Below are 20,744 nucleotides of genomic sequence, written 5' to 3'. Positions count from 1 at the left end.
AGCTGTTACATAAGCACCATCCAGACCAAAATAGAGAATCCTTGAAAACTGAAGGTAAACTACAAAGTAACCACAAACAGCTTCTCTTATAAAGCAGGAAAACATGAAATGGAAGCTGGCTCCCCAACACACCCCGACACTTCTCACCACATCCCTTTAAACACGCTCAAGTCCACATTGCTAGGGTTTATTTGATCCAGTGCAGCTTCCCCCTCAGCACTCCCAGACACAGGACAGCTGCAGGTTGACAACAGGAGTTGGGAGTTTTTACCCTCTCCCCGCCTCAACCCACTCTTCCAAATCTATCTTCTTAATTTTGTCCCATTCTTGTGGTAAACATGTTTCACAAATAAATTTTTCCACTGCCAAATCCAAAAATTCCACTTTCCACTTATTTCTAAAATAAACCTCTTCTCTTCAATGCCTAAGTTTAACTCCTTTGCCTTACCTCATCTCAGACAGCAAGAACCCTTAATTTCTTTCCTTCCCACTAGTTCATATGGAAGGTAGGAAAACATAAGAACTTCCACCAGGAAAAGTGTCTTACTGTCACTATCAGAAGGGAGACAGAATTGTCAAAAATAAATCAGATTGATTGAGAAAAACAAATCATATAGTAAGCTTATATAAATGTTTCATGAACTTGGTTTTTGTTCATCTTTATTTCTGATTAATGCTTTCCCACAAACAGATTTAATGCTTCTATTTATTTATTTTTTTTTTTTAACAAATTCAATTGTTCTCCTTTTAGTAGACTGACACACATGGAGAATTCCCATTCACTGGTTCACTGTTCAATTGCCCACAACACCTAGCACTGCAGCCACAGCTGGGAGTGGAATGCAGAGCAGGTCGCCCAACAAGGCTGCAGGAACCCACTCAACGCTGGCCATCGCAGCTGCCTGTGAGGGGGAACATGGGCATGAAGCTAGAGTTAGCAGCTGGGAAGGCTACTGCTCAACTTCAATGTGGAGGCATGGGTTGCCATGATCTAATACTATGAAGCGCAAGTTTTCTGTACTTATACATTCAGTTATATTATGTCTTTAGTCAGTCCTATTCATAAAAAGCCAAACATCTCTTTTTTAGCAGAGTTTCTAAAATGTTACACTAAATGGTCATGCATCATTGTGATACCATTTTGTGGCAGCCTAGCTCAACTTCATGATGTCCACATGAAACACAAAATCCTTTATACTCGGGCATTAGCAAATATTTTTCTACCTCTAACACCTTGTGCTTTGTATTTCTGCACTAAAAACCGCAATTTTGCCACAAACTAACGTGACTGCATTCCCTAAGACTGGACTGCCTCTTCACTATTTGGCAAATTCAAGACCATTTTTCAAAATCAGGTTTAGTTTTCCCCTCTGCTGCCCCTCTCGCTTCCTTGAACAGAACACATTATTTCTTCCTTTAAAGTGGTACATATAATTTAGGAATCCTCATCATACTTTTTGGCTTTATACACCTATCTCGAAATTGAGTCACTCATGCCACAGCCTCAGTATGTAGTTAGTCAGGCACAGATATACTCAGTAAACAAACATGTCCAGAATTCCCTTCAATGATGTTAAGGTTTAAACAGTTCTTCTTATAAGTTCTTCATCAAATATTTAAATTCAGCAAAACTGACCCAGCTTAGCATCTACCCAGCATTTCTACTTTATTTCCTTCTTTAAGAGTCTAACCTGATTCTACTGTCGGTTCTTTAATTGATGTTCAGAACTACATCTCAGACAAGGGCAAATTCTTCTGCAACACAAACATGACAAAGCAGCAGCACAACGAGCATAGGAGTCCTCGCCAGTCAATCTCCACAATCTACTGGAGCAAGAATAAAAACCCATGCTGTTCTCTGCTAAAAAGTCAAGAGGCATATCTCCTCACCCCAGTGTTTCACATTATCCTAAGTAAATAAAATCCTCGCAACAGATTTGTCCACACTATCATAGCTTGCCTTATCTGCTGCCTCTTGTCTTTCTTTGTCCTCACTGACTTCTGCTTCGTGAAGCTCAAGATAAAAATCCTGAGGATCTCTCAACTGTCACTCAGAATTCTGACCATGAAGGAAGCAATTAAAGAACGGTAGAGGGCCCGGCGGCGTGGCCTAGCAGCTAAAGTCCTTGCCTTGAAAGCCCCGGGATCCCATATGGGCGCCGGTTCTAATCCCGGCAGCTCCACTTCCCATCCAGCTCCCTGCCTGTGGCCTGGGAAAGCAGTCGAGGACGGCCCAATGCATTGGGACCCTGCACCCACGTGGGAGACCTGGAAGAAGTTCCAGGTCCCGGCTTCGGATCGGCGCGTACCGACCCGTTGCGGCTCACTTGGGGAGTGAAACATCGGATGGAAGATCTTCCTCTCTGTCTCTCCTCCTCTCTGTATATCCGGCTTTCCAATAATAATAAAATCTTAAAAAAAAAAAAAAAAGAAAGAAAAAAGAAAAGTAGAAATGAAAGAAATTAAAACTTAATGAATGTTTAGGTCTTCTTTCACTAGTAACAGCAATAAAAATAGAGAACAAAACCAAAAGGATGGTTCCTTGGACTGACAGGATGACAGAAATGTCACAACTATGACAAAGTCAAGTGCTTTTCTAACAATCAAGGGAGGAAAACAAAGATTTCAGAAACAGAAGAACAACTCTAAGAATTATCTACAACACATCTTCAACTAATATCACAAAACTGATCTCCCTTATCAATTATCAAAATGTGGCTCTAAAATTTTATTCTGTGACAAAGCAAAAATCCATCTCTTGTTGGAAACAGTCACTTAGTGGAACATGTGAAGTATACAAAGAGGTTGGAATTTGACATAGTGGCTGAGCTGTCATTTGGGACACCCGTAACCAGAGGCTTAGGGGTTGGGGTGGGGTCTTAGTTCTCTGACTCCACCTTCCTGGCTAATTCATAATGTGGGAAGCCGAGGTGATGTTTCGAACACCTGGGCCCCTCCCACTCTGAAGAGAGACCCAGACTGAGTTCTAGGCTCCTGCATTCAGACTGGCTCCATCCCAGTTGCAGCAGATATTTCAAGAATGAGGGGAGAACTCTGCCTCTCACTGTCTTTCAAACAAAATAACAAAAACAAATTTATGTGCACAGAAAAATTATAATAAATAGGTGGCTGATACTAAGATAAGGCAGCTGAAAAACAATTTTAATATTAACTTCCACAAATTTAACATGGAATTAAATCTAGCATAACAGAATGACAATTCTCAAGCCCTTATATATTTCTCAAAGGTAAACCAAATTTCAAAGCTGATGTCCTCACTCTAGTCTAATTATGGAGAACAAGAAAAGAAGTAAAGAGATTTTAAAGATTAAGGGCCTAGACCCGGCACGGTAGCCTCAAGTCCTCATCTTGCACATGCCAGGATCCCATATGGGCACCAGTTCTAATCCCAGCAGCCCCATTTTCCATCCAGCTTCCTGCTAGTGGCCTGGAAAAGCAGTCAAGAACAGCCCAAAGCTTGGGATCCTGCACCCACGTGGGAGACCTGGAGAAGGCTCCTGACTCCTGGTTTCGCATGGGCTCAGTTCCAGCCATTGCGGCCACTTGGGGAGTGATTCAGAAGATCCTCCTCTCTGTCTCTCCTCATCTCTGTATATCTGACTTTGCAATAAAAATAAAACAAGTCTTAAAAACAAAACAAAAAAAAAAACATTAAGATCTACTGTTTCAACCTGCGGAAGAGCTGCCAGCACATGGATAACACTGGAATACTGGGACTCTGGGACAGATTCAGAAGCTTCTAGACATTAATTTTATCTTCATGAAGTTTATAAAAATTAAAACTTTATACATTGAAACATGTATTTCAAATAAGCAATATGTAAAAACAACATTCTCTCTTTCATAATAAGAACTAAGAACAAAAACTATTGTATTCTATCTAATCCAAGTCAAAGTGTTACATGTCACAGCAGGCATTTTACGTAACACCTGAAAGTTTAAATGTCATCAATTAAGAGCGACAACAGAGAAACTTAGATATGATGAAATATCCATTCTTTCATAATTTATAGCCTAACAAAAGGAGAAAAGATCTATGAACGGATCAGTTCTTGACAATACACAGTGACAAAACACTTGCAGTGGCACAGCTACTCACACCAATTCAACCCGCTTAAATACAAATTTAAAATAAGAAGAATGCATGCATTTCCTGTAACAAGTGCAACCAATTGCTATAGCTTACAATAAAACTACAGCAATGTTAGGGAAACATGCAACCTTTTCTTATAACAGCAAAAGTCTAAAGTACTTTGCAAAACTGTGTAGAAAGGCGATTCAGAAATAGCCAGAGAACAAATACCACTAAGCTCCAATTCATGAAGCCAAGACTATCTGAAGCTTCCGTAGTTAGGATAACTTGCTAAAATGTGTAAGAAAGAAAAGTGATGACATAGGGTAGAGATGAGATAGAAAAAGCAAATACTAAAGGAAAAGGAATAAAACAATGTTAGAAGCTTCTAGAAGTATTCTATAAGCATATTCTAGAAGCTTCAACTTAACCTAATACAACTTAAAAGATGCAAGTACTATCTCAGTGTGAAGTATCAAAATGTGGAGCAATTTGATCAAAAGCACTCTGTTTTTCCAGTGCTGATTACATATCTTAAGTTCATTCTCTTTTTTAAGAGAACATGCTGCCTGAAAAAGAAAACTGAGGCTCCAGAAGTCTAAGGTAGAACTTGCAGTCTGAGAGCCAAACATGCCAAAATGGCTTCAAGAAACCCTTCTTCATCTCAGGAAAGGAGATTTCCCTTAATTTAGATACTTGATAAACACAAGAGGAACATAACTCGATTAAAAGACAAATCTAAGCTCCAGCAAAATTTCTCATGAGTAGATAATTAAGAAGAAATCCAGTCATGTTAAACAATAAATATTTCTCCTTTCTAATTCTTGAAAACTTTTACCTGTTCAGAAATAATCGTCTGCAGCTTCTGAACTTCCAATTTTAAAGTTTTGTTTTGGTCATTTAGGATCTGGAAGAAAGAATTTACCGACTGTTAAGGACAAGGTAAAAAGTAACCATCTGAAAGGGTTCTTAGACAATCAAACCCTTATTATTGGTTTAAGTTCTCATAAAAAGGTACATTATACTCAGGCATAAGAACTCAAATCTAGGGCCCAGCACAATAACCTAGTGGCTAAAGTCCTCGCCTTGTAACGGCTGGCATACTAAATGGGCGCCGGTTCATGTCCCGGCAGCTCCACCTCCCATCCAGCTCCCTGCATGTGGCCAGGAAAAGCAGTAGAGGACGGCCCAAAGCCTTGGGACCCTGCACCCATAGTGGGAGTCCTGGAAGAGGCTCCTGGCTCCTGGCTTTGGATTGGCTTAGCTCTGGCCATTGCAGCCAGTGGAGAAGTAAACCAGCAGATGAAAGATCTTTCTCTGTGTCTCCTTTCCTCTGTATGTCTGCTTTCCAATAAAAAATAAATAAATCTTCAAAACACTCATATAATGGATACACTGTCAAACCAGTTGGCTCTGAACAGACTAGTACTGCAGCAAGATGGAGAAAGGCCAAACAGTCACAAACACAAATCAGCAGCTGAAAGCTCAGGGAACACGTACAAGCACATCTCAGACGCCTATCTTAAGAACAGAATCTGCTGGGAAAAACAGGTTTACTATAAAAAGCCTATCTGCAGACACCCCAAAATGAGGTACTGAACCACTGTTTCAGAGCGACTTCTCCTATGAGGAACACGTCAGAGTTTATGGAGGAGTGGGCCCACATCCCAAATCACAGTGCCTGGACTCAAGTCAACCTCTGCTTCGTTCCACCCTCCTGCTAATGTACCTGGGAGGCAAAGTTGATGGGCCAAAGCCCTGATTTCTGCTATGCTAAATGGAGGACCTAATGCAAGTTTCAGGCTCCTGGCTTTGGTCTGACCCAGCCTCAGCTTTGGGAGCATTTGGCATGTGAACTACAAGGATGTGAGATCTCTTTCCCTTTTGGGCACTCTGCTTTCCAAATAAATAAATAAATGTATTTTGCTTTAAATATCATGAGGAAGACACATTTATTTAAGTAGAACAAAGTTTTGAAATCTAAACACATCTAGAAAAACTAACATTTCGAGATTCACGTCAATCAAAAATTGCAAAAAATTATTCTAAGGAAGCTGAGTTCACAAGCGTTAATCACATACCTTGAATTCTTCCATTCTGTTTGAAATTTCACGTTGTAGCTGTTCTTCAAGCAATCGTATTTTATCATCTTTTACATGAATGCTATAAGAGAAAAACATCAATTAAAATAGTTTACACATTCAGAAATTTTTACAAATCACATACATTAACTGTCAGTTATATACAGTAATATTTTCTATAACAGTTAACTTAAGCATGTTTTAATGGCTTTATATGAAGCTTTCATCACCTTTTCTGCATCTTCTCCAATTCATGAGCAGCAGCAGCCTGTGTCAGAAATAAGAACTGTATCATTTCTTAGGAAGTACTTAAAATTATTCTTCCATTTATTTTTACATATTAAAGTTGTTCTCTTAGATTTGGAATAACTTACAAGAATAAAACATATTTGTGTTGCTGTCTGATTTTTATTTCTCACTAGTCAATTCTTATCCCAATAAAACATGTCTCCTTTTCAGATTCAACAGCAAAAGCAAAAACAATTCAGCCCATGAACAGTTTAAGACTCCTCTGTAAACACAGAAGTGACAGCTCCCTGAACCAAACATTATGTCAGCATAAAACAACACTATCAATGAAAATAAGAATAAATGAGAACTCTGAAGTAAGTGCTCAAAGCAATGAACATCCACCTGCTCAGCTGCCAGGGCCTGTAATTTCTGCACTTCAGCTTTTAGTAAGAAGTTCATATTCTGTATACCCTACAAGAAAAAAAGAATACCCTGTTAAAACTGCTATGACCAAATTTAAAGCTGTAATTCATCTTAAGAGCTTCAAATTACAAATTTCTTAAATCAGAAACAGAAACCATCAATTCTCATTAGTCTTTTCCTCAGGTTATTGTGAATTACATCACGTAAGAAATCCTTTTTTCCTTCTTAGTAAACTAGAGAATGGTGCAGTTCAGCAGAGATACACCTTCCAAACTGGTTCTAAGGGTTTTTTTTCCATTTCTCACATGTACGTGTTCACCTACAATATACACATGTGTAACTTAATTTCATCTTGTAAACTACTGAGCTTTTATATAAACTACCGTACCTTAAGTTCCTCCTCTTTACTTGCTAAATGATCATGTTCATTTGCTAAAGAATCTTCAGTCTGTTTTATCTGCTTATCCTTTTCTGCAATCCTTTAAAAGGAAATATATTTGTACATTCAATAACAATCAAAAGTCAAATCACAAATAAAAGGTTAAAAGTCTTAAATAGCATTATCCTTAAATAGCTCCTCACAAAACTGTGCCTTCTTTCTATCGTCCTAATAAATACAATGTATTAACACTACTACTTCAAATACATACTTCTATTTTAAAACTCAAAAAGGTTCATTAACTTAAGTTCAGAAGGCTGGCAATATCAAAAACAGATTTCAGGTTCCAAATTTCTGAATTCTAGTAATCTATAAAAAACCATACATGACATCCAGACACACACAACCATAGGACCTTGTTTTAGGTACATAACCACATAGTTAAACCCAGAAAGACTACAACTACTTACTAGATACAAAAATGAATTTACTTGCACTACTCAAATGCAATGACCTCTTCTACACAGCTGCTAACAACCTCAATGAAATAAAGTTTCCCTTTTCTTGTAATGAATACACAGTAACAGAATATATAACGTGTAAGGAACCAACTTACTAAAAGGGGGAAAAAAAAAGGCAAGAAAAGAAGTTGGTCCAAATCTAGCTCACAGAGTTTTCCAAATGGGACAGAGTATCAAGCTGGTGGTAAGCACTAAACCTCGCAAGGAGCAGTTAGTGGCGACCATATGATTGTAAGAGAAGTGTGGGAAGGTAGGCTTACACTTTGTGTAATTCCTCTGCAAGAGCTGAAGCGGAGTTCTAAGAAAGAAAACAGTGTCAACATACAACCTTTTGAGAGAAAGCTTAAAATTTGCATAATAATCGTAACAGAGCTTCAAAAAATACAACAAATTAGTCTACAAAGTTGTCAGGAGACACATTGTGAGTGTTCAACAAAGATGAGCTACCATTCCGAAAGCATGTCTGACTACCAACAGCCAGTATCAGGGAATTAGCTATAAGACATTTAGACCGGAAGCTGACAGGCCTGGGAACTATTTAAATGACAAGAAACGAATTTATAGGAAAAATAGCCACAAAAGCATTTCATTTGATCCCTGGGCAGCTTGACTCTTAACTAACAACTTCCAATAATGAATGATCTACTTCATGAATAAGATCATTAAGTAGCCTGGTAAAGCACATCATCATCTTTATTTTCAAAAGGCATTTATAGCATTCTTAAATTAACTGGTTCCTGAGCTTTCTAAAGCTATCTCACTGCAGATCACTAAAGCCCTCAGTCCAGGGTAACTTGATAATACACCCATGTTTTCCACACCCACACCTTTGTCCCCTAGTACGTCACCTACAGTTTCTATCAACAACTCAATTTAAACAAACAAACAAAGATTTGCTTCTCACCCAAAACTTTGAGAATCTGAACTTGTCTGAACTTTAACTTTCAGACTTCTAAACTAAACTTAGGCTACAAACAATGGCTAGAATTTTTGAAATTTAAATTCATGGTACATATACAATGAAAACAAGTACTTCTTGGAGGTTTTTACCTTTTTCCTAATGTTACTTACATTCTAAATAACAGATGAATGTTACCAAAGAACAGCACATCTTACAACACACGTGGAACACTTCAGAAAGTTCACCAGTTACTACGGGATAACTATCCCCTTTTGCAAGCAAAATCTCGGGATGGTTACACTGTGAGGCTTTAACTTAGTGGATATTTTAGTGCATAAACTACTGTTCTAGACACCATTTGGCCAACTCCCTATTTTATGACAAGACACAGACAACTGTTCATCATATGGTAAAAGCTCTCTAACACTTTCCTTTCCTGTCAATTGGATTTTAATTTCTTTCTTCCATGTTCTCCCCAAGCCTGTGCTTTTATCAGAGCATCATCACTTTCTGATTCACTAACTAGTGTCTCTACTACTAACCTAGACTTCAACACTCCACAAGCATACAAATGCCTTTTAAATACTTGTGAACCTATTATTAACGATAAGCAGTAAGAAAGCACCATTTACCTGGGCTGCAATCTGGGAATGGAATTGTTGAATTTGAGCTTTCAAAGCCTCATTCTGCTCCAAAATATCCTTTAGAAATTTCAATCAAAAACATAAAGTATGTTATTAATAAATATCTCAATGTATATAAACATAATGAGTTACATCTATTCATCTTCAAAGAGGCATGCTTAGATTCCAAAAGGCATCACTATCAACAACTAGGAATTGTATTCAGGGTCCACTGTTAGAAATTAAGGGTATGCAGCGTAAGCTTTTTCGTCTGATCTCGGAAGCTAAGCAGGGTTGGGCCTGGTTAGTACTTGGATGGCAGAAATTAAGGGTATGTTATGCCCTTCCTAATCTAATACAAGGAGCATAATGAGCACAGCTGCAGGCACACTGGACAGTGCTCAAAGGTTAGGCAATCGTCCATCAGTACTCCAGAATGAGGGTGAGGCATACCATGCTCTCACCTATGCTCAATCCACCTTTGTGTTTTGTTTTTTTTTAAAGAAACAGAAAGAAATACCTGAACTTGCATTTGTAGAGATTCTTCTTTGTTCACCCTTTTCTGCTCTGACTCCATTAACTGCATTAGTCTTTGCTCCAATTGTTGTTTTGAAACCAAGTTATCTGTAAGCTTGCTATGCAGACTCTGTACTTCATTTTCTTTGGCCACAAGTTTACTTTGCAAATCTGTAAAGAAGTATCACCTTTTCATAAAAGGTCATAAATTAACTCCTAGTTACTCCTAAGGAATCTTTATGATAGACATTATTTCCTCTAGAAACTCTAATCCAAGCACCTGCCACACTGTACTAATCTCCTGTCCTAGGGAGCAAGCATCTTGAAATCAGACACGGCCTTTTTTCGGTATCGAAGACTGTCTGTATATTCAATAATTATGTATTAAAAACCTGAATAGTACACACTAAAATGAAATAATACATAAAAACTATCTTCTGTTTCCCAAAAGAGCTCTGTCTACGGCCATACCACCCTGAATGCGCCCGATCTCGTCTGATCTCGGAAGCTAAGCAGGGTCGGGCCTGGTTAGCACTTGGATGGGAGCCCAAAAAGAGCTCTGACAAAGTCACTCTTTACGTTCCCTGCAAATTCCTTGAACTTCTCCTGCCTGGAAACATCTAATACTCAACAACATCAAAAAAATGCTAGAAAATAATCCCATTATCTACAGATACACAAATGTTCCAATTAAAATGTTGTTATTTTTCTATCTTTAATGAGCCCAAACAAGAAGGAAAGCAGGAAACAAACACAAATTATGTTCACGCAATCAGAAAATAAATTTAAGACATAAACACAGTAAGTAAGACAAACTAAATAGTGATGATGACTAATTTGGCAATAAAAAATGAGAAAGTGTTCCAAAAAGTTATCAGCTATTTATTGTAAGAATAGCCTCGTTGCCTTATAAAACAAATTAAAAACTGAGAGTTAGTGGTGAGGGCAATAGGGAAGATGTATGAGAGATCAACACCAATGACAGAAAGACAATGCAGGAAAGAAGAGAAAATGTGTGTGCACCTGTGTGTGTCTCTCTCAAAATGTGCTTGTTATCTCTATACAAGACACTAACAGCAATAAAATCCAATAAAGAACTCCTAAAACTTAAAACACAAATGGTGATAAAATTCAGATGACAAGAATTCATATGAGCAGAATATTTAACACTAAAAAAGTTAAAACATAACAAATAATTTTGAAGATATTAATACAGACCGAAAGTTCTATATCCAACCAAAAAGTGTGAAGGCAGAAATAAAAGCATTTTCAGATACACAAAATACAACTCAACAAATGTACCTCAAGGCATACTCTCATGAAGTTACAGGAAAATGTGCTCTATTAAATGAATGAGGAAATCAAGAAAGATAGCAATACACAGGACCAATCAAATAGGGCACAGCGACAAAAAACAAAATTGAAGAGACAGCCATGAAATCAATCTAGCAAGCAACATGTGCTAGGGTAGAACAGAAGACTGTGAGGGAGATCATCAGGAGAAGCTGACAGACTCCCTACCTTGTGTTTATGATGCTGAGATGGGTGAGTGGGTGGATATGGCAGTGTCTAGATCTCAAAGGGCGTTAACCACAGGTAAAATAATACACAGTAAGACAAAAGATCAAACAGGTGGAAAAGTAAAGCAGAGATTAGCTCTAGAAAGTAATCAGTAGTTCAAGGAACAGGGAAGAGATTCCTCGATGGGCACAAAGTCACAGACTACAGGAGGTATGAGTTCTGGTGTCCTATTACACAGCAGTGTGATCACAAGCAATGCACTGTACTGTGCAGCTCTCAGTAACTAAAAGGGAACACCATGAACTACCTCATCACAGAGAAATCATGAATGTCTGGGATGGTGAATAACCTAAATATCCTGGAATCGACTGCTACCCAATGCGTAAACACACCAAGATAGCGCGCTGAACCCTACAAAGATGTCAACAAAACATTTTAAGGAAAAAAAAATCAGTTCTTATGTTTATCTTGGCTCAGCAATAAATTAGTATCATAATGATATAAACAAACAACAAAGATTTAATGAGTAAGTCTGTGTAATCAAGAAATGAGTAGAACAAATGGTGTGAGAGTGTTAAGGCCTCATTTCCTGCAGCAAAGGTGGATGACTATCAAACAGTATGTGTGTGAACACTGCATTTGTTTAGAAATGCAAAATACAACACTGAAAGCAAAAGGCAAAATTCTAGAGCAATTCCTTCTGGTAAAAGGAAGATATCATCTCTATAGTCATATATAGCTCATCAAAGAAAATCTTTATTCTTTATTGATGAGATATAAAATATTAGATGTAGGGGCTGCTGCGATGGTTTCATAAGCTAAGCCTCCTCTTGCAGCACAGGCATCCCAATCCAGCTCCCTGTTTATGGCCTGGGAAGACAGGAAAGATGGCTCAAGTCCTTATACCCCTGCGCCCACGTGGGAGACTGGAAAAAGCTCTTGGGCTTCCGATCAGCTCAGCTCTAGCCATTGCAGCCACTGCGGGAGTGAACCAGTAGATGGAAGGTTCTCTCTCTGTAGCTCTGCCTTTCAAATAAAAACAGATTTTCCATTGCTTTAAAGCAAAACATTAATTTAAATATCAATTTTTTAAAAAATAAGCTAATGTTTTTCAATAAAAAATTACATAAAGAGAAATGGGTCCTCAAGTATATTGGATGCATTGAATTATTTCAATCAGAGGTTTATTCCTGAGGTGGGAGACAGAGGCAGAGGTCAAAGGAGCCAAAATTGTGCATGGTCTATCCTTTCACCTGGTACTATATTCTACCAGCTCACTCTTTCATAGGGAAAAACAGAGCACCAGACACATAAATGTAAACAGCATGAACCCCATTGTCTCCCACATGGAGCTACCAAATCACAAGTGAGTAGTAAGTTAGTATTTATTAAGCAGGCACAGGTTTAAGTAAAATGCTAGGACTGGTAATAGTCTATTTTTCTCTTCATCACATAAAATAGAGTCTTTTCTTAGAAATGAAAAATAAAATAAAGAACTATCAAGGAACAAAGGGAATAACTACATAAAGACAGCACACAATCAATGATCCTATCATTTTATTATGTTCTATAATTTTACCTACAAACTACTGCTTCAGTCTCCAAAGCTAACAGGTTGATTACAAAATGCTAACAAATGTCAAAAGAAATAAAGATTTTGGGGGAAGTATAAAATCCACTTTTCTTGCACTATAACCACAACACCCTACTGCACTTTGTTCACAGAGGGAAAGGGAGAACTCTCCTCCCAGTTCTCTACCCCGCTGACATGTTACCTTGCTGTGCAGCATCATGCTCTGCGGTTCTCTTCCTGATGTAGCTCTGAACGTCTTCCCACCTTCTCTCAGCTTCTTGTAGTTGAACCTTAATGTTTAAAGGGAGGGTGGCAAGGACAGGGAGGGTGGCAAGGGTGGGAAAGACAAGGTAGCATAAACTCAAAGGCTCAAATCTAAAAAGAAAAAAAATCTTCTACCGCTAGTTGAGTCTTAAAACTGCCTACTGCAATGAGCTTCCCATGTTTTATCGTAATAAACACGATAATAAGCTTCAAAGGCTTATTTAGCAGCCACAGTCATCATGCAACCTACTATACAAGACATACAGATTAGAGATTAGTTCACACACTCAGTATTTTCAGAATTGGAGCAAAATGCCTAGCTATTCCAGTGTACAAATTTGATACACTTAGCTATGACCTGTTTTCCACTGGTCTTCCAGCTGATATGTTTCTAAAAAATGTGACAGTGCCTACTAAACCTCAGCAAGTCCCTAAATTTGTATTTTGAGGTACATGTATTTTAAGCACAACACTCCAATTACGACTATAGTCTTTAAAACCATTATCTGCTTATCCACATTCATATAGAATTACTTCCGTCCTTAAACACCAGCAACAAATCTGCCAGCAGGATTAACATGAAACAAAAGGGCATTTAATGTTTGTCAGTTTCATGTAGTAACCAAGAAAACACCAAGAAATGTTAAGTTCACTATTTTCCACTCAATAATTCTCAAAATCCTTTTAAACCATGCTACTCTGCAACTGGCAAACACAGTGAGGTTATACTGAACCTACACAAATCAACTTTGCTTTCTACAATTCCTTTCCTCAATAAAAGAATGGATAATTTTCTATCGTCTCATGCGATGTGCACACAGTCCAGAGTGCATGCAAAATGATACAGTAATGTGCTTCTCCCTCAGCTGCTCTAAGCAACCCTACTTTTCTCCTTCGAGTATCAGCATCTCACTGAGCCAAACACCACTTTGCTGGCTAAAGATCCAGTGAAGCAATTTTTTGTATATCACTCTCAAGCATGAGTCACTGGAACATTCTCTGGTCTTCTACACAAGCAAAGCAAAGCTACTTATCCAACAGTGAAAGAAAATTAGACTTTACTGGACTTAACTTATTAGACTTTTTGCATTTACAGATGATAAAATGGATGTTAAAGGTAATTTTACATTTTTTTATTTACACATATAGAACACTAATCCCACTTATAAGATGAAATTCTATTACTTACACTGATCAATCAGGTAATTTTATTTTTTAAAAAAGAAATATTTATATGAAAGGGAGAGTGACAGAGAAAGAGATATATCTTCCATTTTGCTGATTCACTACCCAAGGACCACAGCAGCCAAGGCTGGCGCAGGACACAGCCAGAAGTTCAAAGATTCATCCAGGTCTCCCACATGAGTAAAAGGGGCCCAAGAACTTGAGCCATCCTCTTCTGCCTTCCCAGGAGCATGAGCTTCAGGAAGCTGGATCAGAAGCAGAGCAGCCAGGACTTGGGCCAGCACTCCAGTGGAGAATGTCACCATTACAGGGGACAGGGTGTGTCACTGAGCTGTAATACCAGCCCGTAATTTATTTTATACCTAGTCTTTAACTTCAAATACAAGTGCACGCACAATTCTTTCATCATAGTACGCATTTTTTCAGCCCCAAAAAGCTACAAACTATGCTTCTCAAGCCTATACACATACACATGCAGGTCACTGAACTACATGTCAACATTATCCGTGAAATAATAAATACATGTGGCGATCTATCACCTTCAACTGAGTGACCGCTTGCTCAGCATTCTTCTTCTGCACTTCCTCTTGCTGGAGCTTTCCCGTCTTCTCAGTCAGCTCATTCACCAACCTCGCATAATCCTGGCGCAGTTTATTTAGTTCTGCAGCCTGCCTAAAAACAGTAACTAGATTAGGAATTTCCCAGTATTAGAAACACATACAAGGAACAAATAAAATGGTTCTGCTGAGCTAGTAATTCCATTTACAGTCAAGTGAAAAAGAACATAATAACAACTAGCAATAAAGGGTGAGTATAATTCCTGAGTAAGTGTAGCATTTACATAAATTATGTAAATATATATATATATATATATATATATATATATATAAAAAGAATGGATGACCACAAACTCATGAGCATGAATAAACAGTGCATCAAAGAGTCTTCTGAAAACCTATTAAAATCAACCAGAGTACTGACTCTGGGTAAGCAAAGTATTAGACTCTCGCACGGACTGCTAAGCACGGCTCCAGAACTAACCACACCACTATCACAGAGAACGTGCCTTAACATGCAGGTTCCCAGGCTCCACCACATGGCCACTAGAGCACACTGGACTAGAGACAGGATGCAACATGCTTTTTCAACTAACATGACAGATGCTTTTACAGGATAAGGAAGGTTGAAAACCACTGCTGCAAGGGGTAGATGATTTAAAATTTGTAAATTCTGTCTCATAAATTCATACGCTGTTCCACTGGTAGGACTAGTATTTTTTTAAAAGTTTAAATATAATATATAAATACATCTATGTAAATATGTAATTTTTCACATAAAATGTAAATACATAGAATTTTTATACAGCTAAAGTTCTTCACATGGAGAATTATTTTTGAAAAACAAATCACTCTAGAAACAAATTGTAAGAAACAAGACCAGCCGGGCCCGGCGGTGTGGCCTAGTGGCTAAAGTCCTCGCCTCGAATGCCCCGGGATCCAGGGTGGGCGCTGGTTCTAATCCCAGCAGCTCCACTTCCCATCCAGCTCCCTGCTTGTGGCCTGGGAAAGCAGTCGAGGACGGCCCAAAGCTTTGGGACCCTGCACCCGCGTGGGAGACCCGGAAGAGGTTCCAGGTTCCCAGCTTCGGATTGGCACAGCACCGGCCATTGCACTCACTTGGGGAGTGAATCATCAGATGGAAGATCTTCCTCTCTGTCTCTCCTCCTCTCTGTATATCCAGCTTTCCAATAATAATAAAAATAAATCTTAAAAAAAAATACATTTTAAGGAAACAAGACCAGCCAATTACTATCAAACACTACTTTGAGAATTCAAGAAAATGACTCCGCCGCTCAGTTAAAAAGTTGAGCAGTTAGAAGCGTACTTGCTCTCCAACTGGTTCGTCGTGTTGCTGACGGCATCCCTCAGAATACCATTCTCCTGCTTCAGGTGAGCTATCTCGGCTTCCATCTGTTCACGAACCTGCTGAAACTAATTGTTTTACACACGTGAGATTTTAAAAAACAAAGATGGCCAAAGCTACCTTTTAAAAATCTTATTTGATAAGATTGTGAAAAACACCCTCAGAATGAAATTTTAAATCATTTTTCCAATTAAAAACAAATCTGAAGAATTATATTTTTAGCAATGAATGCAAAGTAAATATAAAGTATATATAACATAAAATGAGGTGCACAAATGTGCAGTTCAGTGCTACTCCTCCGGCTGTACAACCATGACTATATCACCTGCACACCTTTGTCCACCTTTTAATACAAACCCCAGAAGCAGTCTTGCAGTGAAGTTACCCACATTTAAGACAGAGGGCCTGGGCTGCACTTGAGGCTCAACTTCCTGATAATGAAAACCACGGGACGTAGCAGGTGATGGCTCAGCTAATTAGGCTGCTTCACTCAGATCTAGCATGCATTCCCACTTCTGGTTCCAGAGTTTGTAAACCAGCAGACAGAAGAGAAGCGTGCTCTTTTTCTGCTTTTCAAATGAGTAGATAGTTTTAAAAGAAAACCTCTGTTAAAAGCAATCACTTTCCATTTTTCCCTCTTCCAGTCCCTGGTAACCACCATTCTCACTATTCTCCTGACCACTAATGTGGATTTCAGAATTACATCATAAGATAAAGAATAGTGACTCTTACTTCCGTGTGTAATTATTTTAGAGAAATGAGTAGAAGCCTGCATGACTTGCAACAGCAGCATCACACACCGGAGCAACAGCCTGGTCCCCACCACTCTACTTCCACTCCAGCTCACAACAGCACCCAGGCAAAGCAGCGGAAAACGGCCCATGTACTTGTGCCCTGCAATCCACATGGGAACCCAGATGGAGTTCCTGGCTCCTGTCTAAGCCTGCCCCGGCCCTGGCTATTGCAGCCATTTCAGGAATCAAACAGCACGTAAATATCTTGTTCATTTTTTTCTCTGTCATTTTTTTTTAAAAATTTTTAATTGGAAAGGCAGATTTACAGAGAGGAAAGACAAAGAGAAAGATCCTCTATCCACTTGTTCACGGGCCCAAATGGACACAAGAGCCAAAGCTGAGACAATCTGAAGCCAGGAGCCAGGAGTTTCTCCTGGTCTCAAGGCTTTTAATCCTCCTCTGCTCTCCATGGCATAAGCAGTGAGCCAGAAGTGGAGCAGCCAGGACACAAACCAGCACCTACATGGGATGCCAGCGCTGGCAGGGAAAGGACTAGCCGATTGAGCCATAGCACTGGTCCCCACTTCTCTGTCATTCTTTCAAGTAAACATTAAAAAAAGAAAGAAAGAAATAGCTACTGATAATCTTATTAATAACTCAATTAAGAAACTAGTTTTTCCAGAGAACTTCTGCAGAATTTACAATCTATCCTCCATAAGCAATCAAATTAATGATGAATCCCTCGACTATTTTTCACGTTCCATAAAAGATGGTGCTACATGTATCTGACTGATTTTCAAAAGGGCAATAAATAGGAACCACGAAGCGCTCACTTGAGGCTAGTACAGCCAGCTGCACGAGAGCATAGCAGATGGCAGAGAGGACAGCTCGAGTGGCAGACAAGGAGCAGCTGGCAGTGTGCGTGACAAGGGGCACGGCGGAGGCATCACTTTTTAAATTTTTTGTTTGTTTTTGGTAGCAGTAGTATTTTAATGGAAAACTCTGATAACTGCAATACCATAACACTGATGAATCATTTTAAACTTTGTAACAGACTAAAGTAACTATCTAATGAATAGTTTTATCAAAAAATAATTATAATACCCAGTAAGGAGCTACAATTATCCTAAGATGAAATAACACACTAAGAAGCAATCTAAGCACTGATTTTAAGAATAATCAAAAATAAAATCTCTTTAACATTTCAGACCAAATTATAGACTGTGCAAGAGAGAACAAAGGCAAAGGATTCAAACTAGCTCATCATACTGGAAAATAAAAACAACCTGAATCACAGACAAGACTGAGTTCTGACTAGTATTAAATTAGAGGTAATGGCAGGCGTTCCAATTTGAAGTATATACTAACAGATGAATAATCATTTCAATAAAACACTAGTCCAGAAAGCCCAATTAAGGAGAGCATATACACTCACTTGGCAAGCACATCTAAGTCATGATCTTCAATAGCCTCTTTATCACTAACAAAAAAATACAAATTCACTGATCCAGTCCTACCTAGATTCACAGGACAGTAAGAACTGAAGCTCCCAAAAAAGTGATGGAAGGCAGATCAGCGAGTATAGACAGACAGTCGCTTAACCCAAAGCCCTGAAGACCTGCTTCACCGACACCTCTCTCCTCTCACACCAAGCTCTGTTTAGTTCTCATGTCATACTTAAACTCATCCCCTCACTGACCACACATGATTCCAGGGCCTTATTCCATGACTTGAACTCCTGCAAAACCTTCCTTTTCCCACCTTCCTTTGCCTTATTCCACTCTCCACACTGTTGTCACAGTAATAACTTAAAACACTAATATAATCACATGGCTGGGTTACTTAAATTTCTCATCTGGCTCCAGTCTTCCAGCACCTGAGGCCCTTTAAGAGGGATCCCTTATTTCTTTCTCCAGATCTATTCTCAATGCCAGTCCTGATTCCCAAATACTACATTTTTTAAAGAACTACTTATTTATCTGAAAGGCAGAGTTACAAAGAGAGAAGGAGAAATCAAGAGCTATTTTCTATCCATTGGTTCATTCCCCAATTGGCCACAATAACCAGGGCTCAGCAAGGCTGAAGCCAGGAGCCTAAAGCTTCTTCAGGGTCTCCTACAAGTGTAAGGCACAAGCTCTTGGGCCACCTTCCACACCTTTTCCAGGAACATTGGCAGGGAGCTGGATTAGAAGTGAAATAGCCGGACTCAAACCTGGATCCATATGGGATGCCAGCATCACAGGCAGTCGCTTTACCTGCTGTGTCACAATGCCAGTCCCCAACTACCACCTCTCTCACAGCATTTCTCACAAACTGTTGACACTGCACAACCTGCAGCAGAAATGCCTAAAGCACATTCTTCAGGTACCCACCACACTGAGCCATCGTCTCTAGGGACAGAACTAAGGAATCCCACCAAATAACTTTAAGACACAGTGCCTATTTCTTAACTACCTTGCTTAACCACACCTAATTGTTTCAAAAGGTTCTACATAACCGCCCTCCAATACCACACTGCTTCCAAGTACCCAACATTGTGCTTAATTGTCATGGTCTACTTGGGTTACTGCTTCCAGCCTCCCCAGCTTATCCTTACCCACAAAAAGCAGCGTTCTTCAGGAAAAGGAGTTAATTTGCCATTAGGTGTTAATGGCAGAGCACAGAGTCTTGCACATACAAGGCATTTAAAAGTGTGCTAATTCAAAATGAAACTATACCTTTATCTGCATTTGTTGAGCCTCCTGGTAACTGACACGCATTTTGTTTTGAAACACATTATGTTCCTTTTCTAGTGTTCCAATCCGATCTTTCATCCTTGCAATAACCACATTGCTTCGTTCTTTCTCTGTCATTATCTCCTGGGAGAGCAAATCAGAAAATAATTATGAAAATCTGGCTAGCAAAATAATCAGCTTTCAACAATAAGAACATTTTAATATCAATAAAATGATCATGAATGCAGAACCATTAAGTGCATACCTAAAAAGCCAAAAGTTAAAAAATTCTACACATATCACCTGCTCTTCACCCCAGTTCCATTCAGAGCCACTGTATCATGCTGTTTCCTATTATTTCAAATGTACTACCTGGTTTAAGAGTTACATGCCACGTACTTAGAACACATCTGCATTCTAACTGGATTATAAGAAAGAACACTTTAGGGCCCGGTGTGGTGGCCTAGTGGCTAAAGTCCTCACCTTGAACACGCTGGGATCCCATATGGGCGCCAGTTCTAATCCCAGTAGCTCCACTTCCCATCCAGCTCCCTGCTTGTGGCCTGGGAAAGCACTCGAGGACAGCCCAAAGCCTTGGGACCCTGAACCCATGTGGGAGACCTGGAGGAGGTTCCTGGCTCCTGGCTCCTGGCTTCAGATCAGCTCAGCTCCAGCCATTTTGCTCACTTGGGGAGTGAATCATCAGATGAAAGATCTTCCTCTCTATCTCTCCTCCTCTCTGTATATCTGACTTTGTAATAAAAATAAGGAAATCTTTAAAAAAAAAAAAAAAAAAGAACACCATCTAATTCTCTATTACTCCCAGTGTCAGTCCTTTATAAAGTAAGGGAAAGGTCTTGGAAAAAGGTCAAGAAAGGCAAAACAGAAGTATTTTTCCCAGAGGAAAAGACTGGGACCAGTCTATGGTGGAATAAAAGCTTGCAATAAGGGCTAGTAAAAACCAAAAAGAAAATTTTTATCATCTTCCCAAGCACTGCAAACTCCTGGAACACTAATCATCACTGCACATAAAAACCAAGCAGCTTTAAAATGACTTGCAGT

At 39.1% G+C, this 20,744-nt stretch overlaps 1 protein-coding gene across 4 annotated transcripts in view; it reads right to left on the bottom strand.

Moving 5' to 3' along the window:
* Positions 1-20,744, bottom strand: part of KTN1 (kinectin 1) — a 97,660-nt gene that overhangs the window by 42,220 nt on the left and 34,696 nt on the right. For all 4 annotated transcript variants that reach the window (XM_058666483.1, XM_058666484.1, XM_058666486.1 and 1 more), the window contains exons 7-18: positions 19,686-19,826; positions 16,196-16,302; positions 14,851-14,983; positions 13,065-13,152; positions 9,773-9,939; positions 9,262-9,330; positions 7,989-8,026; positions 7,217-7,307; positions 6,808-6,876; positions 6,405-6,442; positions 6,175-6,256; positions 4,932-5,000 (exon numbers count right to left, since the gene is read on the bottom strand). In XM_058666483.1, coding sequence (XP_058522466.1) covers positions 4,932-5,000; positions 6,175-6,256; positions 6,405-6,442; positions 6,808-6,876; positions 7,217-7,307; positions 7,989-8,026; positions 9,262-9,330; positions 9,773-9,939; positions 13,065-13,152; positions 14,851-14,983; positions 16,196-16,302; positions 19,686-19,826 — 1,092 coding nt within the window. The remainder of the gene's footprint in view (positions 1-4,931; positions 5,001-6,174; positions 6,257-6,404; positions 6,443-6,807; positions 6,877-7,216; positions 7,308-7,988; positions 8,027-9,261; positions 9,331-9,772; positions 9,940-13,064; positions 13,153-14,850; positions 14,984-16,195; positions 16,303-19,685; positions 19,827-20,744) is intronic.

This window comes from Ochotona princeps, chromosome 6 (assembly GCF_030435755.1).
Source record: "Ochotona princeps isolate mOchPri1 chromosome 6, mOchPri1.hap1, whole genome shotgun sequence".
In the NCBI taxonomy this organism is placed as follows: Eukaryota; Metazoa; Chordata; class Mammalia; order Lagomorpha; family Ochotonidae; genus Ochotona; species Ochotona princeps.
This window is presented reverse-complemented; position numbering and strand designations above follow the sequence as displayed.